This window comes from Monodelphis domestica, chromosome 3 (assembly GCF_027887165.1).
Source record: "Monodelphis domestica isolate mMonDom1 chromosome 3, mMonDom1.pri, whole genome shotgun sequence".
NCBI lineage: Eukaryota > Metazoa > Chordata > Mammalia > Didelphimorphia > Didelphidae > Monodelphis > Monodelphis domestica.
The window spans coordinates 12,535,037-12,559,195 of record NC_077229.1 but is presented as its reverse complement, the minus strand read 5'-3'; the positions used below and the strand labels follow the sequence as shown (position 1 = coordinate 12,559,195).

At 38.4% G+C, this 24,159-nt stretch overlaps 1 protein-coding gene across 1 annotated transcript; it reads left to right on the top strand.

Moving 5' to 3' along the window:
• The first annotated feature begins 2,507 nt into the window (after window positions 1–2,507).
• On the top strand, window positions 2,508–23,508 carry LOC100617592 (zinc finger protein 583-like). The gene is made up of 5 exons (XM_007490785.3): window positions 2,508–3,773; window positions 4,995–5,116; window positions 12,167–12,293; window positions 16,694–16,789; window positions 19,277–23,508. Exons 2-5 carry the CDS (start codon window positions 5,084–5,086, stop codon window positions 20,281–20,283), a joined length of 1,263 nt encoding a protein of 420 aa, XP_007490847.1. The 5' UTR covers window positions 2,508–3,773; window positions 4,995–5,083; the 3' UTR covers window positions 20,284–23,508.
• Window positions 23,509–24,159: the final 651 nt, after the last annotated feature.

Here is a 24,159-nt window from a genome sequence, read left to right as displayed (position 1 = left end):
ATTCTCTTCACTTCACCACCTTTATTTCTGTGTTTGTAATAGTCTCCTTGCAAACATTTAGAGAATTTTCACTATAGTCTTAGGAGGTCATATAATACAATTCATACCTAAAAAAGAATCTCCTCTTTGAGAGCACCAAAAAAGTCAATCAATTTTTTGAAGATTGATATTGAGAGGAACCCCAGGCATCTGATCAATTAATTAAATTCTATTAATGACAAGTTATATATAAGACATTGAGCTATATTTCATGGATATGAATCACAAATATGAAACAGTCCTCAACCTCAAGGAGTTTACACTCAAACAGGGAAGACACATATTCATGAATATAAAATGCATGAATAAAATGTATACAAGATAAATGAATAAGAACTTATGGATTTGAGGAGGAAAAGTTGGAGGCAGCCCACTAAGAAAGACAGACCTTGTCATGTAAGAGCAAATAGTGCAGCCCATGCCCTTCTCTCTATTTCTTCTAAATCAATATTTCCTTGCAAAGACTGAAGGGGGAAAATTAAGAAAATGTTGCTGAATTCATGTGTAACACTAGCCCCTCTGGTCTAGATTTGTGTCTTTAGGCCTGCCATCTTCAAACAGAAAGGAAGCAAAAATCTCTTTTCTCACAATATTGGCCTCCTTAACCCTCCACCCTTTGGTCCAAGCAACAAATGCATCAAAGCTTAGATGTTGTGTCATGTATAGGGCTTCCCCCAAAAGTAAAGTAAAAGGCATTAAATATGTAGTGTAATTCAGGTGTACAAAAGGTGTTCAGATATTAAAACACATTTCTCATATGTAAATAGTAAAAGATTCAGCAATTTATAATTAGTGTTTAGCATAACTAGAGTTATTTAGGGAGCCTGACATGAACTGTATCTGAACATAGACTAAGCTGTGGACTACTTATATGTGGTCTAACTTATTCTTGGTACATATCTTCTGGAAAATGAATGAGGCTCAAATTAGTTCATTTGAAAAAATACAGTGATCATATCCTACATTCTCAACGTCCACTCCAGGTTTTAGTCAGTATTCAGAGCTGGATAAATGCAAAGGAGAAAAGGAAACTCTGGGAACAAAAATGAGTTTGCCTTCTTGTGCCCATTCTGCAAGTGGAGGGAAGTAGGGAGGGAAAGAGCCTCTCTAGTCCTCAAATCTCTGCCCTTAGAGATTAGAGACAGAATTCATTACTTGGCCACATGAGTGAATTTTAAAAAGTGAATGTCAGAAAAATAAAAATTCTAATAAGTCACACTGGGCAGCAGGTTGGTACAAGGGAAAGAGTTCTAAGTCAGGAGTCTGGTCAAATCTGGCCTCAGAAACTTACTAGCTATGTGATCCTGAGCAAGTCAATTAACCCTTTTGGCCTCAGTTTCCTCATCTGTAAAAATCTGTAAAAATAAGCTTGAGGAAGACTAGTATCTTTGCCAAGAAAACCTTAAATTGGCTCATAGAGAATTGGACAGAACCAGAAAAACTGAACAGCTGCAATCCTTCAGTACCATCTTAATGATCTTGGGCAAGTCATTTAACCTCCTTCTAGTTGGTCTTCCCTGTCTGTACAATGGGGTATTAAGAGCAGCTATGTCTCAGGGTTGATGGGAGGATTAAGTGAGAAAATATTTGTAAAATGCTTTGTAAGCCTTCATTCTCTGTGGAATGCCAGCTTTGATAGGAGTATTACTCCTTAGAGTACACGTGTCCTAGAAAAGACAGTAGGAGAAAACATTGACACTGTAGTGGCGTCATTTTTAATTCAAATTGATATTTAGAAAAGAGTAAATGAAGGCAGAAAATATGAAGTACTGGGCCTTGGCTTAGAAGTGGGGACAACTTGGGTTCACATTGTCTCAGATGCTTCCTACTGTTATGATTGAAATGATCTTGAGAGACTGACTTGGGGTAAGAAACATCAGATTATGGGTTAGACCAGCATCATCCCTATGAAGTGACCCTATGAAGGTAGGTCAGTGGTCCTCTCAAATGGCCAGAGACCTCAGATCTTGCTCAGGCAGTTTAACAAATAATTTGAGGAGCTCATTATTCAGCCCCTCCCTTGAACACCCTAAGATGTCTAAAACTGGTAAATACCTGATTAGATGGTTCATCAGAGGCTAAGCCCTTGCCTACAGAGAGAGTGGACAAGTGAAAGACCAGCATCTCACTGTAGAGCAGGATTGATTCCTACTGCAGGACTTAGATATGAAAGGTCACTTCAAATCAGAGGAGCCATGAAGAAGATGGAGTCATGGAGAGGGGAAGAATTCCTCTCCACCCAGGGGACAGGGTAGATTACAGAAGATAAAATGAACAGTTCTTATTTTTTTTTAAGTGCATTTATAATTGAAAGGGAAGCCCTTAGCTGGGAAACAGATTTGAGGCAAGTTTCACTTTTCAGGTCTCCTATCCAAGGGATATCAAGAACAGATGCTCATTATATAGGAAGAATGGAGACAATCAACAGCTTTCTTTTTTCTTTTTTCTTTTTTTTAATTTATCCCTTACCTTTGGTCTTTGTATCATTTCTAAGACAAGCTGGAAAGGCTAAGCAATGTGAGTTAGTGATTTCTCCAGCTTGGTAGTGTGGAAAGGAAAATTGTGAATCAAGCTTTTGCATTTTTGCCCACTGAGACGGAGCAGACATCAGTTGGAATGTAATAGGAGGGGCAGTGACAGTTGGAGTGAGAGAAGAGGACTGTGGGAGAAACCGATAACAGAAATGGTCTTTTCCCTCTGAACATGGCTGAGTGTGGAGAAAAGACCAGGAGCTCTATATCCCAACTTGTGAAAAACCTTGCCTCCATTCCCTTAACCTGGAGAAGAAAAAGGTTCTTGTATGTGTGAGAGCATCCATTTGAGGAAGAACAAGACAAAAGTAAGCTACTGAAAGGGGTTGATCTCTTAACTTCAGGGGGTCACCCTGAAGATCCTTTCCATCCCTTGTCCCTCCCAAGAAGGATGCTTGCCTTTTGCTTAGTAGGGTAGAGATAGTGACTAGTTAAGAGGAAGATAGATAAGCTGAAGCTGAGCCAGCTTGGCTTAACTGCAGAAGCAGCAAAGTTCTCCTATTCCCACTTACCTATCCCCTTTCTTGATTTACTATAATTATTAAACCATATTTAACCTGCAGTCAGATAAGAGGACTATCATTTCCGGGGGACATAGAGGGAGCAGAACCTAAGGACAGCCATTCAACCATAAACAGTCCTTTCTGAAGTTTGTTTTCTGACATTTTGCCCTCCATGTTCTCTCTCCCCCTTCTCTAGGAAGGTAGTAATATGATGTAGGTCATGCAGACATTATCCTCCAGTACATATTTGCCTCTTTGCTATGCTGTGAAACTGTAAAGGGGGTACAGGGCCCCCGGAGGCCCTCCAAATCTACAGGAATCCCAGCTCATGTGAAGATGGGGTTAACTCTTCCCCTGCCCAAGTTTAGATGTAATCACCAGAAGCATGTGCACACCCCGCTTATCCTTAAGTGGGGGAGGTCAGTGTGTGACCCACCTGTGTTTAGCTTTTAGCTTTCTTTTATATTAGTGTTAAATATTGGGGTTATTTAACAAGATTTTAGCTTTTAGCTTTCTCTTGGATTAGAAGGTGTTAAGTATTGGGGGAAGTTAACAAGTTTAGCCAGTGGGTGGAGAAAACTGCTTATAAAGGGGAGGCCAAGGCCCTGCTCTCCCACTGGCACCCTCTCCTGACTGGAGGTTGGAACCTGAAGGGACAAGTGGTGGTGGAGAGCTTCCGTCCATCAGAACAGCAATGAGGGTATTTAGCTAAGCTGCTCTCTAGCTCTTTCCTCCATTTCCCTCTCTTGACTATCACTACTTTGATTAAATTAAATTGTTAAAGCTACTAACAGCCTGGTAATGTAATGTTAATTATTACAACTGGGCAACCACGAAGGCCAGACAAGTACCCTCATTTTCTTCAGCTTTTTCACTTTTTACTCTCTAAATTATTCTTCAGTAAATGTCTTAGTAGCTAAGTTAAATTGGCTAAAAAACTCCAGGGTGTGGACCAGACTCAGCAACCAGGACAGATCAAAGCTGCTACCTGGGGGCCCGGAACTCTGGATTGGAGAGAAGGAGCCAAGTACTGGGGGAGGTTAACAAGCTCAGCTTGTAGCTCCCCCCCCCCAAGAAGAAGCAGGTTTTGGGAATTAAGCCCTGATTTCTTCACCCCAAACCAGGTGTGACCCAACTGCAATTCTAGCCCTTTACAGAAGAGCCTCTTCCTCCTGGGAGTTGGTTTTTCTCTTTTAGGCCCTTTCTGAGCCCCCTCCTGCCTCTAGCATTAGCTTTACTAGGAGGTGGGGCTTTGGGGAAGCAGCAACAAGATCCCTAAAGCTGCTCCCTTAACCTGAGAAGCATTTCAGGGCCCAATGAGGACCCTGCACACAGCCTGTGCCCTTTTGCCCTCCCAGGTCAGCTCAGTGAAGAGGTTCCCTCTTTCCCCAGTAGAGCCTCCTCAGAGCTGGTGCCCAGCCCCCTACCCTGTAGGCCCACTTGGAAGCACCTGGTCACTCAGGCTGGACCCTGGGGGGGGGGGAGGGGGTCTTACCTACAAGGAAGAGTGTTTCATTTTGCCTTAAGTAAAAAGCCTCTTTTTCTTGGTTCTTTTTCCCCCTCCCAAACCTTCCAGGACCACCTTTAGCCTCACATTGAGGCTTTCCAGCCCCCCATTCAAAGGCTAGTATATTAGGGCCTGTCTGCACCTACACCATTTTTTTCTTCCTAGTCTTTAGGACAAGCTGCCCTCTAGCCCTGGGAGACCCTAACCCAGAGCCAGGACACACCAGGGTAGCGCCATCTGCAGACAGGAAGTAGAACTGCAGGTACTTTAATAATTTAATTTCATATTAATTATCACAAAGGCCCTTTCCAAGCCTGAGGCTCCGTGTCACAACTGTTGAGGAGGGTCACCCCTGAGACCAGGGAAGGGCCCTGGGAGCTCCTCTGAGCCCTCCCCCTCTCTCCTTCCCCACAGGCATCCGAAGAGGAAGTCTCCCCACCTTGGGGCTCCATGCTCTGAAGGAACACAGTCTGGCCCTAGCAGAGACTCCAGAGCCAGAGGGAATGGCCCCTGGGACCCTGAGGCCCCCCTCCCAGGTGAGAGCCCCTCCCCAGCCCTGGCCAAGACTGGAATCCAGCAGAACTCAGACCTGTGTCTTTGCCAGGCCTCCAGGGGCGCCATCACTGCTTGTCCTCAGAGTAAGCTCCAGGGTCAGCCCTGGCTGCCGCCACATCCACTGTGTTCTGGGGGTTTCCCGGCCTTGGTAGCCCCTGCCTGAATGAGCAGCCCAGGTTCCAGCCAGACAGGCCCAGGCGCTGCCATTCATCCACCCTGGAGTGTGACATCTCTAGTTACCCGAATCCCTAGAACAGGAGCTTCTGGATGCTTTCACTGACTTCAGGCAGCCGTTACAGGAGCTGGTCAGGGAGGACAGAAACCTGCCAGGACGGTGACACCATTTCAGAGCACGAGAGGCTCCCTGAGAATGAGGAAGCTGCCATGGCCAGTTTGGAGGCATCAGTTTACAGTGTAGGACCACAAACGTCAGAGAAGCAAACCTGATGATCAGCTTTGTGGTAATGAAGTGAACCCCAGCAAGCTGTCCTCCAGGGCACAGGCAGTGTGGGGGATGTTGGGCTCCCTTCAATGGGCAGCAGCTGCTGTGAGACACCAGCAGCCAGCAGGCTGAGTTGAGCAGGATGCTGTGGCTGTTGGTGGCCCAGAGTAGGCTGCAGAGGTTCAGGGCTCAGCACCCTCCTGCTTCCATCCTTAGAGGGAGGGACTCCCATCTGTCTGGGAGGGCTTGTGTGAGGGCAAAGATGTCTTCTGAAAATGTCCAGTTATTAGAACAGCATCCTTTAGCAAGAGCAAGACGGTAATGAGGGGGGAGTTCAGGTCTCCAACGATCCCCTCCTCAGCTGTTATTTATGAATGTGAGACCTCAGGGGAGGGACGGAGTTGCCACAGTCAGGATCCAGTTTCACGCGCAACTCCAGGGTTCCCGACAGGTAGCAAACAATCAGTCAAAATAAATAAAATAAATAAGAAATGGAAGACAGCTTAATCATAACAGCCATGGGATTGCTTTGCATCTCAGCTGCTCTGACATTCCCAGGCTTGGGATTTATTTTTATATCCATATTCTTGGCATGCAGATACATAAAATCAAAGAGATAATTGGAAAAGTGATAGATTAAGTTTTAACAAATAACTTGATTAACATTCTATATTTTTGTATTGTGATTACAGACAGAATAAAGGTTGCCCACAAAATGATTTCATCACAGGTGGCTTACTAGGGAGTTTGAGTTACTGATTTGTGTAATTGAGTCACTGAGGCATATTGAAGTTTAGTGTACCTGTACCTATAGTATGGGCCTCTATGATTGATTTGTGTGCTGGCTTCATGAGAAAGTTTTGGGCTTGGCCTGTAGCTGCAGTTTTGATGGGAATTATGTACCTAAGTAAAAGTTAACTCATGATAGTCTTTTGGGATTGGGTTTAAGGATCTGATCTTTTGGTGATATTTTGGAGAATTAAGGTACAGGTGTTTTGCTATTGCATTATTTCTTTTGAGACTAGGGGGAATAATCATCATGTCAATTCATAGATAAGGGGCATTGATGAAAGATGTCATGCAAGGGGGATAGAGTGGGCAGTCACATCTCGCCAAGGATCACTCTGTGGTCTCCCCAGCTACCATGTGTGACTCTGTCAAGGCGTCGTGGTCTGATGGCCCCCAGGCCTGAGTGGTGAGCTAACCAGGGAGGGAGAGACAGAAGACCTAGACTGGAAGAGAAAATTACTGTTTTTCTATCATTGAAGTTCTTTACCCCTGGTCTTTCCCATTGATCCACTCTTCTGTCTCTTTTTTTTTTTTTTGAAACTTAAAAAAGAGAGATTTATTGGAAAAGTTTTAGTCCTTGGCTTATATTGAGCTAATATCCTTAAGTGGGATGTTAGATGTTGCCTGAAGATATTATTAAACATAAAGTGATTTTTATATAGATCTTACTTTTAATACAAATTTTGGGGAGGAGAGATCAGAAGGTATCCTATTCATGTATTACATAGCTTTCAAATTTCATATTAATTGACCTATACAGTTCCATTAACCTCCTTCATATCTCATAATTCTCTACCTTTCCCAACATCTAAATCCTTTTGCTTTTCATATCAAAATTTCTAATCATTCCTTGGAGCAGCTGCAGCTATAAAATGATAGAAACTTAGTGCTTGAAGGTTCTTAAGGTTCTGCCATCCAACCTTCTAACCCATACAGGGATCCTTTATTTATTTATTTTTTAAATATATTTTATTTGATCATTTCCAAGCATTATCCATTAAAGACATAGATCATTTTCTTTTCCTCCCCCCCACCCCCATAGCCGACGCATAAGTCCACTGGGCATTAGATGTTTTATTGATTTGAACCCATTGCTTTGTTGATAGTATTTGCATTAGAGTGTTCATTTAGAGTCTATCCTCTGTCATGTCCCCTCAACCTCTGTATTCAGGCAGTTGCTTTTTCTCGGTGTTTCTACTCCCACAGTTTATCCTTTGCTTATGAATAGTGTTTTTTTCTCCTAGATCCCTGCAAATTGTTCAGGGACATTACACCGCCACTAATGGAGAAGTCCATTACGTTCGATTATACCACAGTGTATTAGTCTCTGTGTAAAATGTTCTCCTGGTTCTGCTCCTTTCTCTCTGCATCACTTCCTGGAGGTTGGTCCAGTCTCCATGGAACTCCTCCACTTTATTATTCCTTTCAGCACAATAATATTCCATCACCAACATATACCACAGTTTGTTCAGCCATTCCCCAATTGATGGGCATCCCCTCGTTTTCCAGTTTTGGGCCACCACAAAGAGCGCAGCTATGAATATTTTTGTACAAGTCTTTGTGTCCATTATCTCTTTGGGGTACAGACCCAGCAGTGCTATGGCTGGGTCAAAGGGTAGATATTCTTTTAGCACCCTTTGGGCATAGTTCCAAATTGCCCTCCAGAATGGTTGGATCAGTTCACAGCTCCACCAGCAATGAATTAATGTCCCTACTTTGCCACATCCCTTCCAGCATTCATTACTTTCCTTTGCTGTTATGTTAGCCAATCTGCTAGGTGTGAGGTGATACCTCAGAGTTGTTTTGATTTGCATCTCTCTGATTATAAGAGATTTAGAACACTTCTTCATGTGCTTGTTAATAGTTTTGATTTCTTTATCTGAGAACTGCCTATCCATTTCCCTTGCCCATTTATCAAATGGAGAATGGCTTGATTTTTTGTACAATTGATTTAGCTCATTATAAATATGAGTAATTAAACCTTTGTCAGAGGTTTCTATGAAGATTTTTTCCCAATTTGTTGTTTCCCTTCTGATTTTGGTTATATTGGTTTTGTTTGTACAAAAGCTTTTTAGTTTGATGTAGTCAAAATTATTTATTTTACATTTTGTGATTCTTTCTATATCTTGCTTGGTTTTAAAGCCTTTCCCCTCCCAAAGGTCTGACATGTATACTATTCTGTGTTTACCCAATTTATTTATGGTTTCCTTCTTTATGTTTAAGTCACTCACCCATTTTGAATTTATCTTGGTGTAGGGTGTGAGGTGTTGATCTATTCCTAGTCTCTCCCACACTGTCTTCCAATTTTCCCAGCAGTTTTTATCGAATAGTGGATTTTTGTCCCAAAAGCTGGGATCTTTGGGTTTATCGTATACTGTCTTGCTGAGGTCGCTTTCCCCGAGTCTATTCCACTGATCTTCCTTTCTGTTTCTTAGCCAGTACCAAATTGTTTTGATGACTGCTGCTTTGTAATATAGTTTAAGGTCAGGGACTGCAAGGCCCCCATCATGTGTTTTTTTTTCATTATTTCCCTGGCTATCCTTGATATTTTGTTCTTCCAAATGAACTTTGTTATGGTTTTTTTCTAAATCAGTGAAGAAGTATTTTGGGAGTTCCATGGGTATGGCACTAAATAGATAAATAAGTTTGGGTAGGATGGTCATTTTTATTATATTGGCTCGTCCTACCCATGAGCAGTTAATGTTTTTTCAATTGCTCAAGTCTAGTTTTAGTTGTGTGGAGAGTGTTTTGTAGTTGTGTTCATATAGTTCCTGTGTTTGTCTTGGGAGGTAGATTCCTAGGTATTTTATTTTGTCTAAGGTGATTTTGAATGGGATTTCTCTTTCTAGTTTTTGCTGCTGAGCTGTGTTGGAGATATATAGAAAAGCTGATGACTTATGTGGGTTTATTTTATATCCTGCAACTTTGCTAAAGTTGTTGATTATTTCAATTAGCTTTTTGGCTGAATCTCTAGGATTCTTTAAGTAGACCATCATGTCATCTGCAAAGAGTGATAACTTGGTCTCCTCCTTGCCTATTTTGATGCCTTCAATTTCTTTTTCTTCTCTAATTGCTATTGGTAGTGTTTCTAGTACGATGTCAAATAATAGAGGTGATAATGGGCATCCTTGTTTCACTCCTGATCTTATTGGGAATGCATCTAGTTTATCCCCATTGCAAATGATATGAGCTGATGGTTTTAGATATATACTGTTTATTATTTTTAGGAATGACCTTTCTATTCCTATGCTTTCTAGTGTTTTTAATAGGAATGGGTGTTGTATTTTATCAAAGGCTTTTTCTGCGTCTATTGAGATAATCATGTGGTTCTTGCTAGTTTGCTTGTTGATGTGGTCAATTATGTGGATGGTTTTCCTAATGTTGAATCAGCCCTGCATCCCTGGTATAAATCCTACTTGATCATGGTGAATGATCCTTCTGATCACTTGCTGGAGTCTTTTTGCTAGTATCCTATTTAAGATTTTTGCATCTATATTCATTAGGGAGATTGGTCTATAGTTTTCTTTCTCTGTTTTTGACCTGCCTGGTTTTGGAATCAGTACCATGTTTGTGTCGTAAAAGGAGTTTGGTAGAACTCCCTCTTTGCTTATTATGTCAAATAGTTTGTATAGTATTGGGATTAACTGTTCTCTGAATGTTTGATAGAATTCACAGGTGAATCCATCAGGCCCTGGGGATTTTTTCTTAGGAAGTTCTTTGATGGCTTGTTGGATTTCAATTTCTGATATGGGATTATTTAAGAATTCTATTTCCTCTTCTGTTAGTCTAAGCAGTTTGTATTTTTGTATATATTCATCCATTTCTCCTAAATTGGTGTATTTATTGCCATATAATTGGGCAAAGTAATTTCTAATGATTGCCTTAATTTCATCTTCATCGGAGGTGCTGTCCCCCTTTTCATCTTTAATGCTGTGAATTTGCTTTTCTTCCTTCCTTTTTTTAATTAGATTGACCAGTACTTTGTCTATTTTGTTTGTTTTTTCAAAGTACCAGCTTCTTGTCTTATTTATTAAATCAATAGTTCTATCACTTTCCATTTTATTAATTTCTCCCTTAATTTTTAGGATTTCTAATTTGGTTTTCTGCTGGGGGTTTTTAATTTGATCGCTTTCCAGTTTTTTCATTTGCATTTCCAATTGATTGATCTCTGCTCTCCCTTGTTTGTTAATATAAGCATTCAGGGATATGAATTTACCTCTGATTACCGCTTTGGCTGCATCCCAAAAGGTTTGAAAGGATGTTTCGCCATTGTCATTTTCCTCGATGAAATTATTAATTGTTTCTATGATTTCTTCTTTTACTAAACGGTTTTGGAGTATCATATTGTTTAATTTCCAATTGGTTTTAGATTTGGTTTTCCATGTACCATTACTAATCATTATTTTTATTGCCTTGTGATCTGAGAAGGCTGCATTCATTATTTCTGCTTTTCTGCATTTGTGTGCTATGTTTCTGTGACCTAATGTATGGTCAATTTTTGTGAATGTGCCATGTGGTGCTGAGAAGAAGGTGTATTCCTTTTTATCCCTATTTATTTTTCTCCATATGTCTATTAATTCTAATTTTTCTAAGATTTCATTCACTTCTTTTACCTCTTTCTTATCACTCTTCTGTCTCTTAGCAAGTACCACATTGTTTTGATGATCACTGCTTTTTGTATAGTTTAAAATCCGGTACTGCTAAGCCAACATCCTTTACATTTTTTAAATTAGTTCCCTTGGTATTTTTGATCTTTTCTTTCTTCCAGCTGAATCTTACTATAAGCTTTCCTAATTCTATAAAAAAAATTTGGTAGCTTGATAGATACAGCACTGAATAAGTAAATTAATTTAGGTAGGACAGCCATTTTTATTATATTAGCTCATCCTGCCCATTTTCTTTCTTTTAGATTTTGGAGAGTGTCAACTGACCACATTAAATGACCCGTCAATTATTTATTTCAAAAGAAGAAATTCTGTTTCTTGAGAATTTCAGTCATTACACTTTCAATAGCTTTGGAATAATTTTATCGCTAAAATGTTTTTAAAAGATGAACACCATTCTTTTCCTCATCATACTTACTCTTCTTCCTGTGTACATAAACAAAAAAATGACTGTATTCCAGTAACAAAATTATCATAAAGCAAAGACAATATTTTGGCTACAGCACATCATACCCAGTTTTTGCCACATTCTCAATTTAGCACAAGTATGAGAGTCTTCACATAGCTAGAATCAGTCTGATCCCATATAACTGTATGGACTCCTCTTTAGGCTTTCTTCTAGATAAAAGTATTTCAGACTTTCAGGAAATTAAATAGAGCATTCCTTTTTCTTTGTTATCTCCTCATTGATCCCTACTAACGTTTGCCCCCTAGAATATACAGTGTATGCTACCTTCTCAAAAACTTTTCAAAAAATGTTCTTAACACATCAATTCTGACTCTTGTGAGGAGGAATTTCAGATCACCTTCTCTGTCTCCTCCACAAAATCTTCCATGTTACTCATAAAGCATTTCCCATCTCCCTGATTCCACATGGAAAAGTATTTCAGAGTAAGATACTTTTTTTTACTCTTCCCAACATGATTCTCACTTTAAAAACAAAATGCTTTTGTCAGTATTACACTGGGTTCTCGATGATTGAAAGATTGGTCAGAGTGCTGGCTCTGACACCCTTCAAGGTTACGAGTTTGGGTAAATCCCTTCTTTGCTTCAGTTTTCTCTAGTAAGTGGATGAGAGTTGTACTAGATGGATTCTGAAGATTCCGCTCTGAATTTTATAACTTTTGCTGTTTTAGGGGTTAATAACATTCAAGGATGTGGCTGTGGACTTCACACAGGAAGAGTGGTGCCTATTGGACCATTCTCAGAAAGAGCTGTACCAGGAGGTCATGCTGGAGAATGTACAAAATCTACTCTCAGTCGGTAAGGACAATTTCCACTGTTCACTCTGAATCTGCTATTAAGGGAATGTCTTTATTCCAAACCATATGTACTGGATTTTATAGCAAAAGAAAAATCTAACCATAGAAAATATCTGAGAGGCAAAGAAGACCAAAGCATATGGTAAGCTGGGAATTGGGATATAAAATTCTCCACATGCTAAACATCAAGCAATAATGGTAATTGGTCTCAGGTACTGGATGAGTTCAAAAAGGAATTTAAAAATGAAATGAGTGAAACAGAAGAAAAATGGGGGAAACAAATAAAAGTGTTGCAAAAATAAAATAAGAACTAAAAAAGGAAAATTGATCAAGTGGCAAAAGAAGCACAAAAATGAAATAAAGAAAAGCCTTTCATAGAAAGCAGTGTTGACCAAATGGGGGTAAAAAAAATCCAATGTAGAAAAGAGTTCCAGGGAAAGTAAAAGGAACCACATGGAAAAGGAAGATCAAAAGGTCATGGAAAAATCCTTCTGTTAAAATTAGAATTGGGCATATCATAGATAATAACTTCATGAGACATCAAGAAACAATGAAATGAAATCAAAAGATTTCAAAAATGGAAGAAAATATGAAATATCTGAATAAAAAAAAACACCTGACCTGGAAAATAGATGCAGGAAAGACAATCTAAAATTCATTAAACTACCCCTCCTCACCCCATCCCCCAAAAGCCAACAAGTCATATTATATGAAATTATCAAAGAAAACTGCCTTAATATTCTAGAATTGGGTTAAAAGAGAAATGGAAAGAATCCACAGATAACCTCCTGCAATAAATCCCCAAATGAAAACTCCCAGGAATATTATAGCCCAATTTAAGAACTTCCATGCTAAGGAGAAAGTACTGCATTAAGCCAGTAAGAAAGAATTCAGATATCATGGAAGCCCAGTGTTAATTATACAGATTCTGGGAACTTCTATATTGAAAGATCAAAATGCTTGGAATATTGCCACAGCCAGGGTAGAGCCTCACTCGCAACTCCAGGGTTCTCAACTGGTGGCGAGCGATCAGTCAAACTAAATAAAACAAAATAACAAATGGAAGACAGCTTAATCATTATGTCTATGGGACTCCTTTGCATCTTGACAGCTGCTCCGACATTCCCAGGCCTAGGATTTATTTTTATACTCATTTTCATGGCATGCAGGTATACAAAATCAAAGAGAGATAATTGGAAAAGTGATACATTAACTTTTAACAAATCACTTGATTAATATTCTATATTTTTATATTGTGATTAAAGACAGAATAAAGGTTACATACAAGAGAAGTTATTTCTTCACAGGTGGCTTAATTTTCTCATTACCCTGTGAGAAGTTTTGAGCTTACAAACAATCAAGGAAAATTACATATTGCTTTTAATAAAATGGAATAATTAATCATCAGTTCTTGAAAGACAATTCAACAATCATATCATCGAGACTGAGGGGTCTCGGAACACAATTCAAATTTAGACTGGTCATTTCTAGGGAGTTCCTGAGTTACTGGTTTGTGTAATCAAGTCACTGAGGCATACTGAAGCTTGATGTACTTGTGCTTATTGCTTGGGCCTCTAGGATTGATTTGTGTGCTGACTTCATGAGAATAGGCTTCTGTGAGTGAGAAAGTTCTTGGGCTTGGCCTGTAGCTGCAATTTTGATGGGAATTATGTACCTAAGTAAAAGTTAACCCATTATAGTCTTTGGGGATTGGGTTTGAGGGTCTGATCTTTTGGTGATGATTAGGTGAATAAGGGTACATGTGTTTTGCTCTTGCGTTGTTTCTTTTGAGACTACGGGGGAATAATAATCATGTCAATTCATAGGTAAGGGGCATTGATGAAAGAAGTCATGCAAGGGGGATAGAGTGGGCAGTCACATCTCGCCAAGGACCTCTCTGTGGTCTCCCCAGCTACCATGCGTGACTCTGTCAAGGCTTTGTGGCCTGATGGCTCCCAGCAGAATATGATATTCTAAAAGACAGGGAGACTGGGTTTATAAACATGAATTACCCACCCATCAAGATGAAATTTATTCTTTCAGGGAGAAAAATCATTATTTAATTTTAAAAAGGGAGAAGTCCTAGCATTATTGATGAAAAAGAACAGACCAAAACAGAAAAGTTGATGTCCCAATACAGAATTGAAGAGAAGAATAAAAAAAGGTAAATAAGAAAGAGAAAATTTACAGGAGGCAAGAAGGTCAAATTGTTTATATGTCTAGAGCAAAGATAATATTTGTAACTTAAAATTGGTACCCTTATCATAGTAATAAGAAGTATCCTTAGACAGAAGGTATGGTATTAAAGTGTTAAGGAAGGTATATGAAAAAAAATTAAGGGGTAGAAAAGAGGATAGCCCTCAGAGAACAAAGAAGAAAGAAGTAAAGTGGGGTAAATATTATCAGATAAAGAGACATGGGAAAAAAACTATTACAGTGGAGGGGAGGATGAGACTGGTGATGGGCAATCAGTATAACTTATTCTCATTGAGAAGACCAGCCAGACTCATTGGGGTATAGAATCTTTATCTTATTCTATTGTGGACCAGAAGGAGAATAAGAAAGGTGGTGGAGGGAGGGCAATAACATAAGGAAGGTGGAAGAGGAGGAGTGATTAAAAGGCCCTCTAAAAGAAAAGTAGGAGGAGAATAAGAGTTGTGGTAGGGAGTAGAATAATATAAGGAAAGGGAAGTGAGAGAAGTGATTTGTAAGGGGAGAATGGGGTTAATTTTTAAAGGGTTGGACTTTATTATTTAAGAGTTTGGTTGCCATGAATTTAATTAACTCCAAAGAGATTTTATTTACAATTTCATTACAAAATGTAGAAAGAATGAAGTAAGAAATCAGAGAGAGGATAAGGTAAGCCTAAACACTAAGCAATTTTCTCCTGGCCCTTGGCTCAAAATCAGGACCAGGAGAGTTGGTTCATAGCTGGCCTTGGCAAAGCTGAGGACCTGGGGCAATCTCTCCTGAGGATAGTCTCTTCAGAAAATATCCAGAAAAGAGTCAGCTTTTTCACTCACCACATGTCAGTCCAGTCATCAGATCCTTCTGCCCCTCTTCACCAGCTTCAACTCAAAAGCATGAAGAACTGAATTCTCACAGGAAGTTAAGAGCTCCTTTTAAAGGCATTTTCTCTTGCATCACATCCTGTGCCTTCCCCTAATTTTACATCTGCCAATCACAGTTGAAGCTCTGCTCTAGGACTGCCCAGAAGTCAGTCAGTTGATTCTAATTCGTCATCCACTATCACACACATGGGTTACAGACCCACCCCTTCATGATTAACTGGGATATTTGCACTTTGGGTGATTATATTTAAATGGGCAGATTTTCATACTTAACTTTTAAGTACTGTGTTTCCGCTTTTTGTGATTGAATCTAAAAATAGGCAGGTCTCCATACTTAACTTTTTAAGTAGGGGGTTTACACTTATGAAGATTAAAATCTAAAAATAGGCATGAGTTACTATTTAAATCTTCACAATCAGGAAAGAGTTAAGTACCTTCATTGTTACAATCTGGGGAGAGTCAAATCAAATCTTCACAGATTTAAAGGGAAACATGTGGACAGACAGTGAAAGGAGAAAGTGTAGTATTAAAGGAGGAAAACAAGATGATAGGGAATACTGAGATGGCAGTCATAACTGGGATTGTAAAAGATGAACTCAGTCATAAAATGGAAGCAGATATCAGAGTGGATTAAAAACCAGAATTCTATATTTTGTTTACAAGAAACACATTCAACAGACACAAGTAGACATTTAGAGAGTAAAGGTAAGGGGACTGTTATTTCCATAACAATAAGGAAATAGAAAAGAAAGTATAAAAGTATAGGTCACAGTTAATTCTGCCTAGTCTAGCTAATTAATCCTTATTCCTCCTTCATTCTTCCATCAAATCTCAGGCTAGATGATGGGAATAGAAAGAAAGGGAATAAATATTTCAAAATGTCTGTTCTATGCCCTCTAGTGGGTAAAGGAGTTCTTAATTATCATTAATTTTACAACATCCCTGTGAGTGTGATTCAGTTATTGCCCTCAATTCACAGTTGAGACGACTGAGGCAAACAGTTTAAAAAACCTGCCCATTTATCATCTCTCTTAGACTGGATTAAATTTGCTTTTCTGACTCCAAGTTCTGCTCTCTTATCCCTTCACTACCAGCTACCTTTCATTTCTGTGTAATGGGGGTTGTGGAATGTGCCTATCCTTCTGTTACAAGAGATAAAAATGGAATTTTCTGATTGCAAATGATTCCCATGGAATTCACCCTCCTGCAACTATCCCAAGAGTGAATACAACAGAAGCCATTCTGTAGGTCTTACTTTCATACCCCCTTTCTTTTAAGGTGGACTAAATTTTTAATTTTTCTCTCCTGAACCCTCCTTTCTTATGTCCAGGTGTTCCAGTTCCTAAAAAATATTGTACCTCCTGTTGTCAGCAAGGGGAAGCACCATTGCTGCTGGAGCAAAAAGGCCCCAGGAGCTCCTGTTCAGGTGAGTAAGGTGAAAGCAGGTATATACGTGCTTTTATCTATTCTAGTGAAAGGAGTGCTAGACTTGGGCACTGGCAGACCAATGCTGAATCATGCTGTTCCTTTTCTGAGAGATGGATGAGGGTAGGGAGGTCATGAGACATTATATATTGTAGATCGTAAAAACAGGATGAATAGTTAGTATGTGTGCACTAAATGGCATAAGATCATTTTTCCCTGATTAGTTTTTATTTTTTTTTATATTTTTCCATGTTTACCTGATTCATTTTCTTTCCCACCCCTATTACCTCGCCTCTCCTGGAGCCAACGAGTAATTCCACTGGGTAATATATAAATATTATCACTTGATACCTATTTTTATATTTTTCATTTTTGCAGTAGAGCAATCTTTTAAAACCAAAACCCTCCATCATGTACTCTGGTGAAAATGTATCAGACAAGTACAAAACTCCAAGCTAAATAAAAGTTTTATTGAGAGGAGGTCAATGTTACAGTAAATCTGAACTCTGGTCAAGATCAGAACCAGAGACCCCAAGCTATAAAAACAGCCTTTTCATGCCAAGTAATCTGATGACACAGTGACAGAAAATACAATCAAACTTAAAATAGAATGGATGCACAATCTTTCACATGGACAGTTCTTAATGATACAAGTGCTGATTAAGTTAGAAAGTGTAAAAAAAAATCACTATGGGTGGTAACTTATGTCTATTATTATCCTGACCTTTCCAAGGCCTCTGCAAGAAGAGGTTGGAGGCTAATTGTTTTTCTGCTGACAATTATTATGAAATACTCAGAGTCAGCAGTTGGGTGCCTTTCTGAGTATCTTATTATACAAAAAAGAGTAATTCCCCACCTTCTGTCTGGCTAACGTGTTATACAAAAACAGGCAAGTGGTGGGCTAACTAGAATCTTGGGTTATAGGTCAAAATGCCTGTAAACAAGATTGAATACTAACCTAAACTTTATTTTTTTTAGCTAATGTTTATAATTGTTACAAAGCAAACTATATTATTTGACTATTAACTTAAGATTGATTATTATGTTATTAAAATAATCATAAAGGATAATACTATTATAATCATAAAAGAGGTAGGCAGCTTCACATTCACAGTACCCATATATACAAATGATAAGTCATATATTTTTCTTCTTTGTTACTACTCCCACATTTCTTTCCTCAATGTGGATAGCGTTCTTTCTCATGAGTTCCTCAGGATTGTCTTGTATAATTGATTGCTACTAGTAGCAAAGTCCATTACATTGTATTGTTCCACAAAATTTCATTTTCTGTGTTCAATGTTCTCTTGCTTCTGCTCATTTCAGTCCTCTTCAATTCAGGGAGATTCTTCAGGTTCATATAGAAATCCTCCAATTCATCATTACATCGTCAATACAATAGTATTCCATCATCATCATCATCATACACCACAATTTGTTCAGTCATTGCTTATTCAAGGGATTACCCCCTCATTTTCCAGTTTCTTGCCACCACAAAGAGCGAGGATATGAGTATTTTTGTAAAGTCCTTTTTTATTTAAATTTTTTATTTAATTAATTAATTTAGAATGTTTTTCCATGTTACAAGATTCATGTTCTTTCCCTCCCCACTTCCCTCACCATAGCTGAAACTCAATTCCACTGGGTTTTATATGTATCATTGATCAAGACCTATTTCCATATTATTGATATTTGCATTAGGTGTACAACCCTTTTTTATTATCTCTTTCAGATACATATCCAGTATTGGTATTGCTGGATCAAAGGGCATGCATTCATTTAAAGCCCATTGGGCATAATTTCAAATTGAATATCATAATCTCTTTGCATATTATAACAATTAAATTTTGCTTTCACAATGTGTAGAGAGAAAAAGGAAATTTATATTCCATTTTGAAAATTATTTCATGAGAGTTAAAAAGAGTGAAGATGTTTTTCTGTGTAGCACAAGAAGTTGACCAAAAATGGCCATGTGGTAGTGCATGCAAAATGAGGAGAAGAGAATATATGGAAGGTTACCTGAGATTCACAAAATTATAACAATATTGGATGAATGCCTTTTTAGGAAAGATAGAAAGGGCAGTGGAGAAAAACAATCCAATATGGAGGACAAAGCATACTCAAGCACAGGGTTTGAGTTTTACTCTAGCTACAAGGAAATTGGTCAGGTGATTTCTCCATTTTTTACTGATACATGAGTTGTGAAAAATGATTGAAATCTTGTACCTGCCTGTGTCACAAGTCTATTTTGTGGTTTCATTGTTATTGTATGTGAAAATCTTCCTAAATTCATTCATCTTGCAGATATGACCAAATGGTGTATCCAAAGACTGGTCCTGTTTATTTAAGTATAAAAACTTTTTTTTGCTTGGAGAAATAGAATAAAAATTGGTTTGCTTTCTGTCATCAGAGGAAATAATTTATATTGCTTTATGTGTGTGTATGTACTCCTTCCTTCTATGTTTATATCATAATTTGTTTTCTTCAGAAGCAGAGGCTAATTTTGATTTGAAGGAGAAGTCTACAAAGCTGAGACATTTTGTGGAAGGATCTGGCCCCCAAAGATGCGTGAATAAGGATCCCCATGATATCATTATGAGAGAAATCTGTGACTCTGATATCAAGATAAATGAAAATATAAAGGGTGACTGTGAATTTGATGGCACTGCAGAGAAATTCAGTCAATGTTCAGTCCTAAATCAGTATATGAAAGTGTCCTCAGGAAATGACTGTTGTCAAGAGAATCAATACGGCCAATGCTTTCCTGAAGAAGTAGGACTTGGTCAGTTAAATGAGAAAACTCCTGAAAAGCCCATATATCAAGGTAACCTAGGAGGAATATCCTTTGGCTGCAGTTTAGACCTCATTAGCCATTCAAAAAGTAAATGTGTAGAGATGGTTTCTATGAATGACAAAGAAATGAGACCTTTCAGTCAAAACTCTGAGCTTGTTGCACATCAGAGAATCCACAATGGGGAGAAACCTTATAAATGTAAAGAGTGTGGAAAGGCTTTCACACAGAGGGGCAATCTTGCTAGACATCAGAGAATCCACACTAGAGAGAAACCTTATAAATGTAATCACTGTGAAAAGGCTTTCACAGAAAGGGAATCTCTTGCTAGACATCAGAGAATCCACACTGGAGTGAAACCCTATGAATGTAAACAGTGTGGAAAGGCTTTCACACAGAAGGGCTCTCTTGTAGAACATCAGAGAATCCACACTGGAGAGAAACCTTATAAATGTAATCACTGTGAAAGGGCTTTTATAACAAGGACATCTCTCGCTAACCATGAGAAAATCCACACTGGAGAGAAACCTTATGAATGTAAACAGTGTGGAAAGGCTTTCACACAGAGGGGCAATCTTGCTAGACATCAGAGAATCCACACTGGAGTGAAACCCTATGAATGTAAACAGTGTGGAAAGACTTTCACACAGACGGGCTCTCTTGCTGCACATAAGAGAATCCACACTAGAGAAAAAACCTTATGAATGTAAACCATGTGGAAAGACTTTCAAACGGAGGGAACATCTTGCCGCACATCAGAGAATCCACACTGGAGAAAAAATTTAAAAATGTAAACAGTGTGGAGAGGCTTTCACAAAAAGAGGCCATATTTCTGCACATAAGAGAATCCATGATGGAGAATAACCTCATGAATATAAACAGTGTGGAAAGACCCTTATGCAGAGGGGCTCTCTTACAGCACATCAGAGAATCCACAATGGAGAGAAACACATCTCTTGCTAAACATGAGAAAATCCACACTGGAGAAAAACCTTATGAATGTAAACAGTATGGAAAGGCTTTCACACAAAGGAGCCATCTTGTTGCCCATAAGAGAATCCATACAGGAGAGGAAACCTTATGAAGGTACACAATGTGGAAAAGCTTTCACAGTGAGGAGTAATCTTACTAAGCATCAGAGCACCCACATTGCAGAGAAAAATTATGAATGGCATCAATTTGGATAGGCTTTCACATAAACCCTACAGTTGCTTCATGTCACAAACTCTTCACTAGAGAGAAACCTCATGAGTGAGATTGATCTTATAGTTGCCACTTTTAGATTATTTAACATAAGAGGATCCACAATTCAGAGAAACTTTAGGAAGATGTTGAATTCGGTAAGGGCTCCAGGTAACAATCATCTCTTATTCCCAGGTTAGAATTCCTTTTGGATAGGAATCTTATGTCCAGAAAGAAGAGAGAAATTGAAATGGAGAATCCAGAGCTTGTTCAGTGTGAAAAAAATGTCTTCTGATCACACCAGCTCCAGATAAATTCCCTCTAGAAAGAGTTTAATCCAAAAATCATCTCTTACTTCATATTATAGGATTTATAGTGCAGAAAAACCTAATGAATGTGCTTAAGTTGTATGCATTTTCCTCAGGATGAGGGTGATCACTATAATTTATAAGACTGAGGGACCACATCACATTTGTTAGATTGGCTATTATGACAGAAAGGGCAAGGGACAAAAGTTAGAGAAGATGTGGGAAAACTGAGATACTAATGAACTATTGAGTGGATTTGTGAACTGGATGGAGCAATTTTGAACTGCGTCCAGAGAACATTAAGACACAAAAAGGAAAAGGACCTATATGTATTTTTTAAAACCTCAACACTTAAAGATGCTCTTTCTGGGTTGATAAAAATTAGAAAGTAAAAGGGAACTCACCAATTGGGAGATGGCTAAGTAAATTGTGGCATATGATTGTAGTAGAATACTGCTGTTTTATAATTAATGAGTAGAAGGAGGAGCTGGGAAAAACCTAGAAAGACTGGAGAACTGAACCTGACTGAATTTTGCAATACCAGGAGAACCACAGCAGATCGTGACAGAAATAGTGTATGCAGAACAACTGTGAATTGAGTTATTCTCAACAACACAATGATCCAAATCAATCCCAAAGGACTCATAATCAAAACTTTTATCTGTTTCCAGAGAAAGAATTGATGAAATGTGAATCTAGATCAAAGAAAAAAATTTTCACTTTTTAAACTTTTGTTGTTTGTTTGAGTTTAGTTCCACAGAAGGATCAATATGTGAAAATGTTTCATATGATTCTACATGCAAAATTTTATATGAGATTGCTTAATATCTCTTGGGCATGGGAGAGAAAATCCAAGACTCAAAAGTTTTGAACAAATGTTGGATATTGTTTTTACACATGATTGTTGTCAAAAACAAAATATGAAATGATGGAGAAGAGTTGAATATTCAGTGGTGAACAACATTCTTTCTAGAATGAAGGGGTGAACAAGGAATAATTAAAGGAATGGTTTCACTTTAAGCTGATACTTGACGATACACTGGACATAGTATGCTGGAGATGAGATTCAGTGCCTGTAACTGACTAGGAAAGGCATTTTGCTGTTGTACAGACTTCATAGACTTTCCCACAGAGAAGCCCTCATTAAACAACCCAAATTTCATATTTTGCAAAAACTACTACAATAAGGACATTTTCTCTGAAATCCTAATGCTTGTCATTCTTCCTCACTGTTTGTTGGCATTCATCCATTACAGATTTTGTAGCCAGTTGCTGGTTAACTGGCACTCACTTCTTTCTCATTTTTTGCTGGCACATATAGATCTTACCAAACAAACAATAAGAGTGCATGAGGAAGATGTGGAAGGAATAGGGAACCTGATCCCTGCCAGGCTCATGATGCAGTTGGCTGATTTCTGGGTCTGAGCAGAAGTCTAACTCCTCTGATGAAGTAATAAGGGAGGATTTGAGGTCTCCAAGACCACCTTGTCTCTTGAAATATCAACTAATGGGGTCTCAGGACATCCTGCGGCTGAACTGTCAGGATCAACTCCCTTCATAAGCAGGAGGCAAGGCACCCTCTTTTCTGAAGATGATGGCGGAGACATTTTTTGCTTATGGGAATCCTGTGTCCCCAATGAGATGGGAATCCTGTGTCCCCAATGAGAAACCATATTATGTTCAGAGAAATAGCTTTCTTTATTGGTTAAAATCTGAATGCTATACAATATAACATTTCTATGAGATGAACAAAGTCCTAATTATTCCTCCCTATGACAATTGCTTTCCTTTTCATCAGTGAGTCATTTTAATGGAGGAGATAAGAATTTCACTTGCTCTTATGCTTACAAGAAAACAAGGACATTTAAGCAGATATCTTTTTCTCCTTTCAAATATAATAAATTAAATATTTCATGGGCTTTAACATGATCAATATCATACAATATTAAATGATATATTACTATATTATATTTTAATACATTATGTTATAAAGTACTATGATATAAATTAAAGTACCATAATAATTATAATTTTATGATAACCAATACAAATTATTTTATTACTTACACAAAGGAGAATCAATATCAGAAATGCTTCAGAATTAGATTTATAACTCAAATGAGAATTAAAATTCTTGAAAAATTGCTTTATATAATTAAAATATGTGATCAACAATCCTGATAAAATACATGATTTTTAAAAAATGTGTATTTTTTCACCTTTTTAAAAAAGTAGTTTACAATCTAGCAGCATCCAGATTGTAAAAGAAGCTGCTTTTCCACAGCATTTCTATACAAGGTTTTGCCAAATTTCACCTTTTCATAAACAATAGTTTGAGTTTGAAATCTGAAACAAAACTATTAAAATACCTTACTCAGATCTGCTTCCTCTTATTACTCTTTACATTTTTAATATATCTCCAACCCTGTATAAACATGAACCACATGAAGTTTAAAAACTCTCCCCTTCTCTCTGACTCTGTCTCTCTCTTTTTCTCTTTCTCTCAATCTCTCTTTCTCTCATCTTCTCTTGTTTTTTTCTTTCTCTCATCCTGTTTTATGTTTCTCTCTGTCTCTTGTCTTTATCTCTTTTTTTCTGCCTCTGGTCTTTATATCTTTCTCTTGTCTTTGTCTTTGTCTCTCCTCCTTCCCCCCCCTCCTTCTCTCCTACCCACCATACTCCCGAGCCCCGCCCCCTCAGTAGGTTTTAGCAAGAGGGCAAAATATCTTCTCTTAAATTAAACTGGAAACAAGTACCTATCAGGAAGTCCTAGCCATACCCTTGGCTCCCTGAGACTCTGCAGTGCTCCCTAGTGTCCAAGTCACCTTGATCACTGGTGTGGGGAAACCTTAGGAAATCATCACTTCACTCTCCACTCTCAGGAACTTTCTTCCACCCAAACTCCCCAGCTCAGTCCTGGTTTGGGCTTCTTTGCCATCCCAGTCCTTTCTCTTTTTTCTCTAGTTCGGCCAACAACAAAGAACAAATCATTTTGCGCCTGTGCCTGAATGATGGATGTCAGTCTGTGCCCTGAGGCTCCCCCTCTCCAGATCAGGAACTTTCCCAACCCAAAGCCCCCTGAATGCTGAG

What these genes read in the sequence shown, in the direction of transcription:
- LOC100617592 (XM_007490785.3), top strand. Translation starts at nt 5,084, where the DNA reads ATGGCCCCTGGGACCCTGAGGCCCCCCTCCCAG. An exon ending in CCCTGAGGCCCCCCTCCCAG is followed by an intron (nt 5,117 to 12,166) that starts GTGAGAGCCCCT and finishes TTGCTGTTTTAG; the next exon opens with GGGTTAATAACATTCAAGGA. An exon ending in CCCCAGGAGCTCCTGTTCAG is followed by an intron (nt 16,790 to 19,276) that starts GTGAGTAAGGTG and finishes TGTTTTCTTCAG; the next exon opens with AAGCAGAGGCTAATTTTGAT.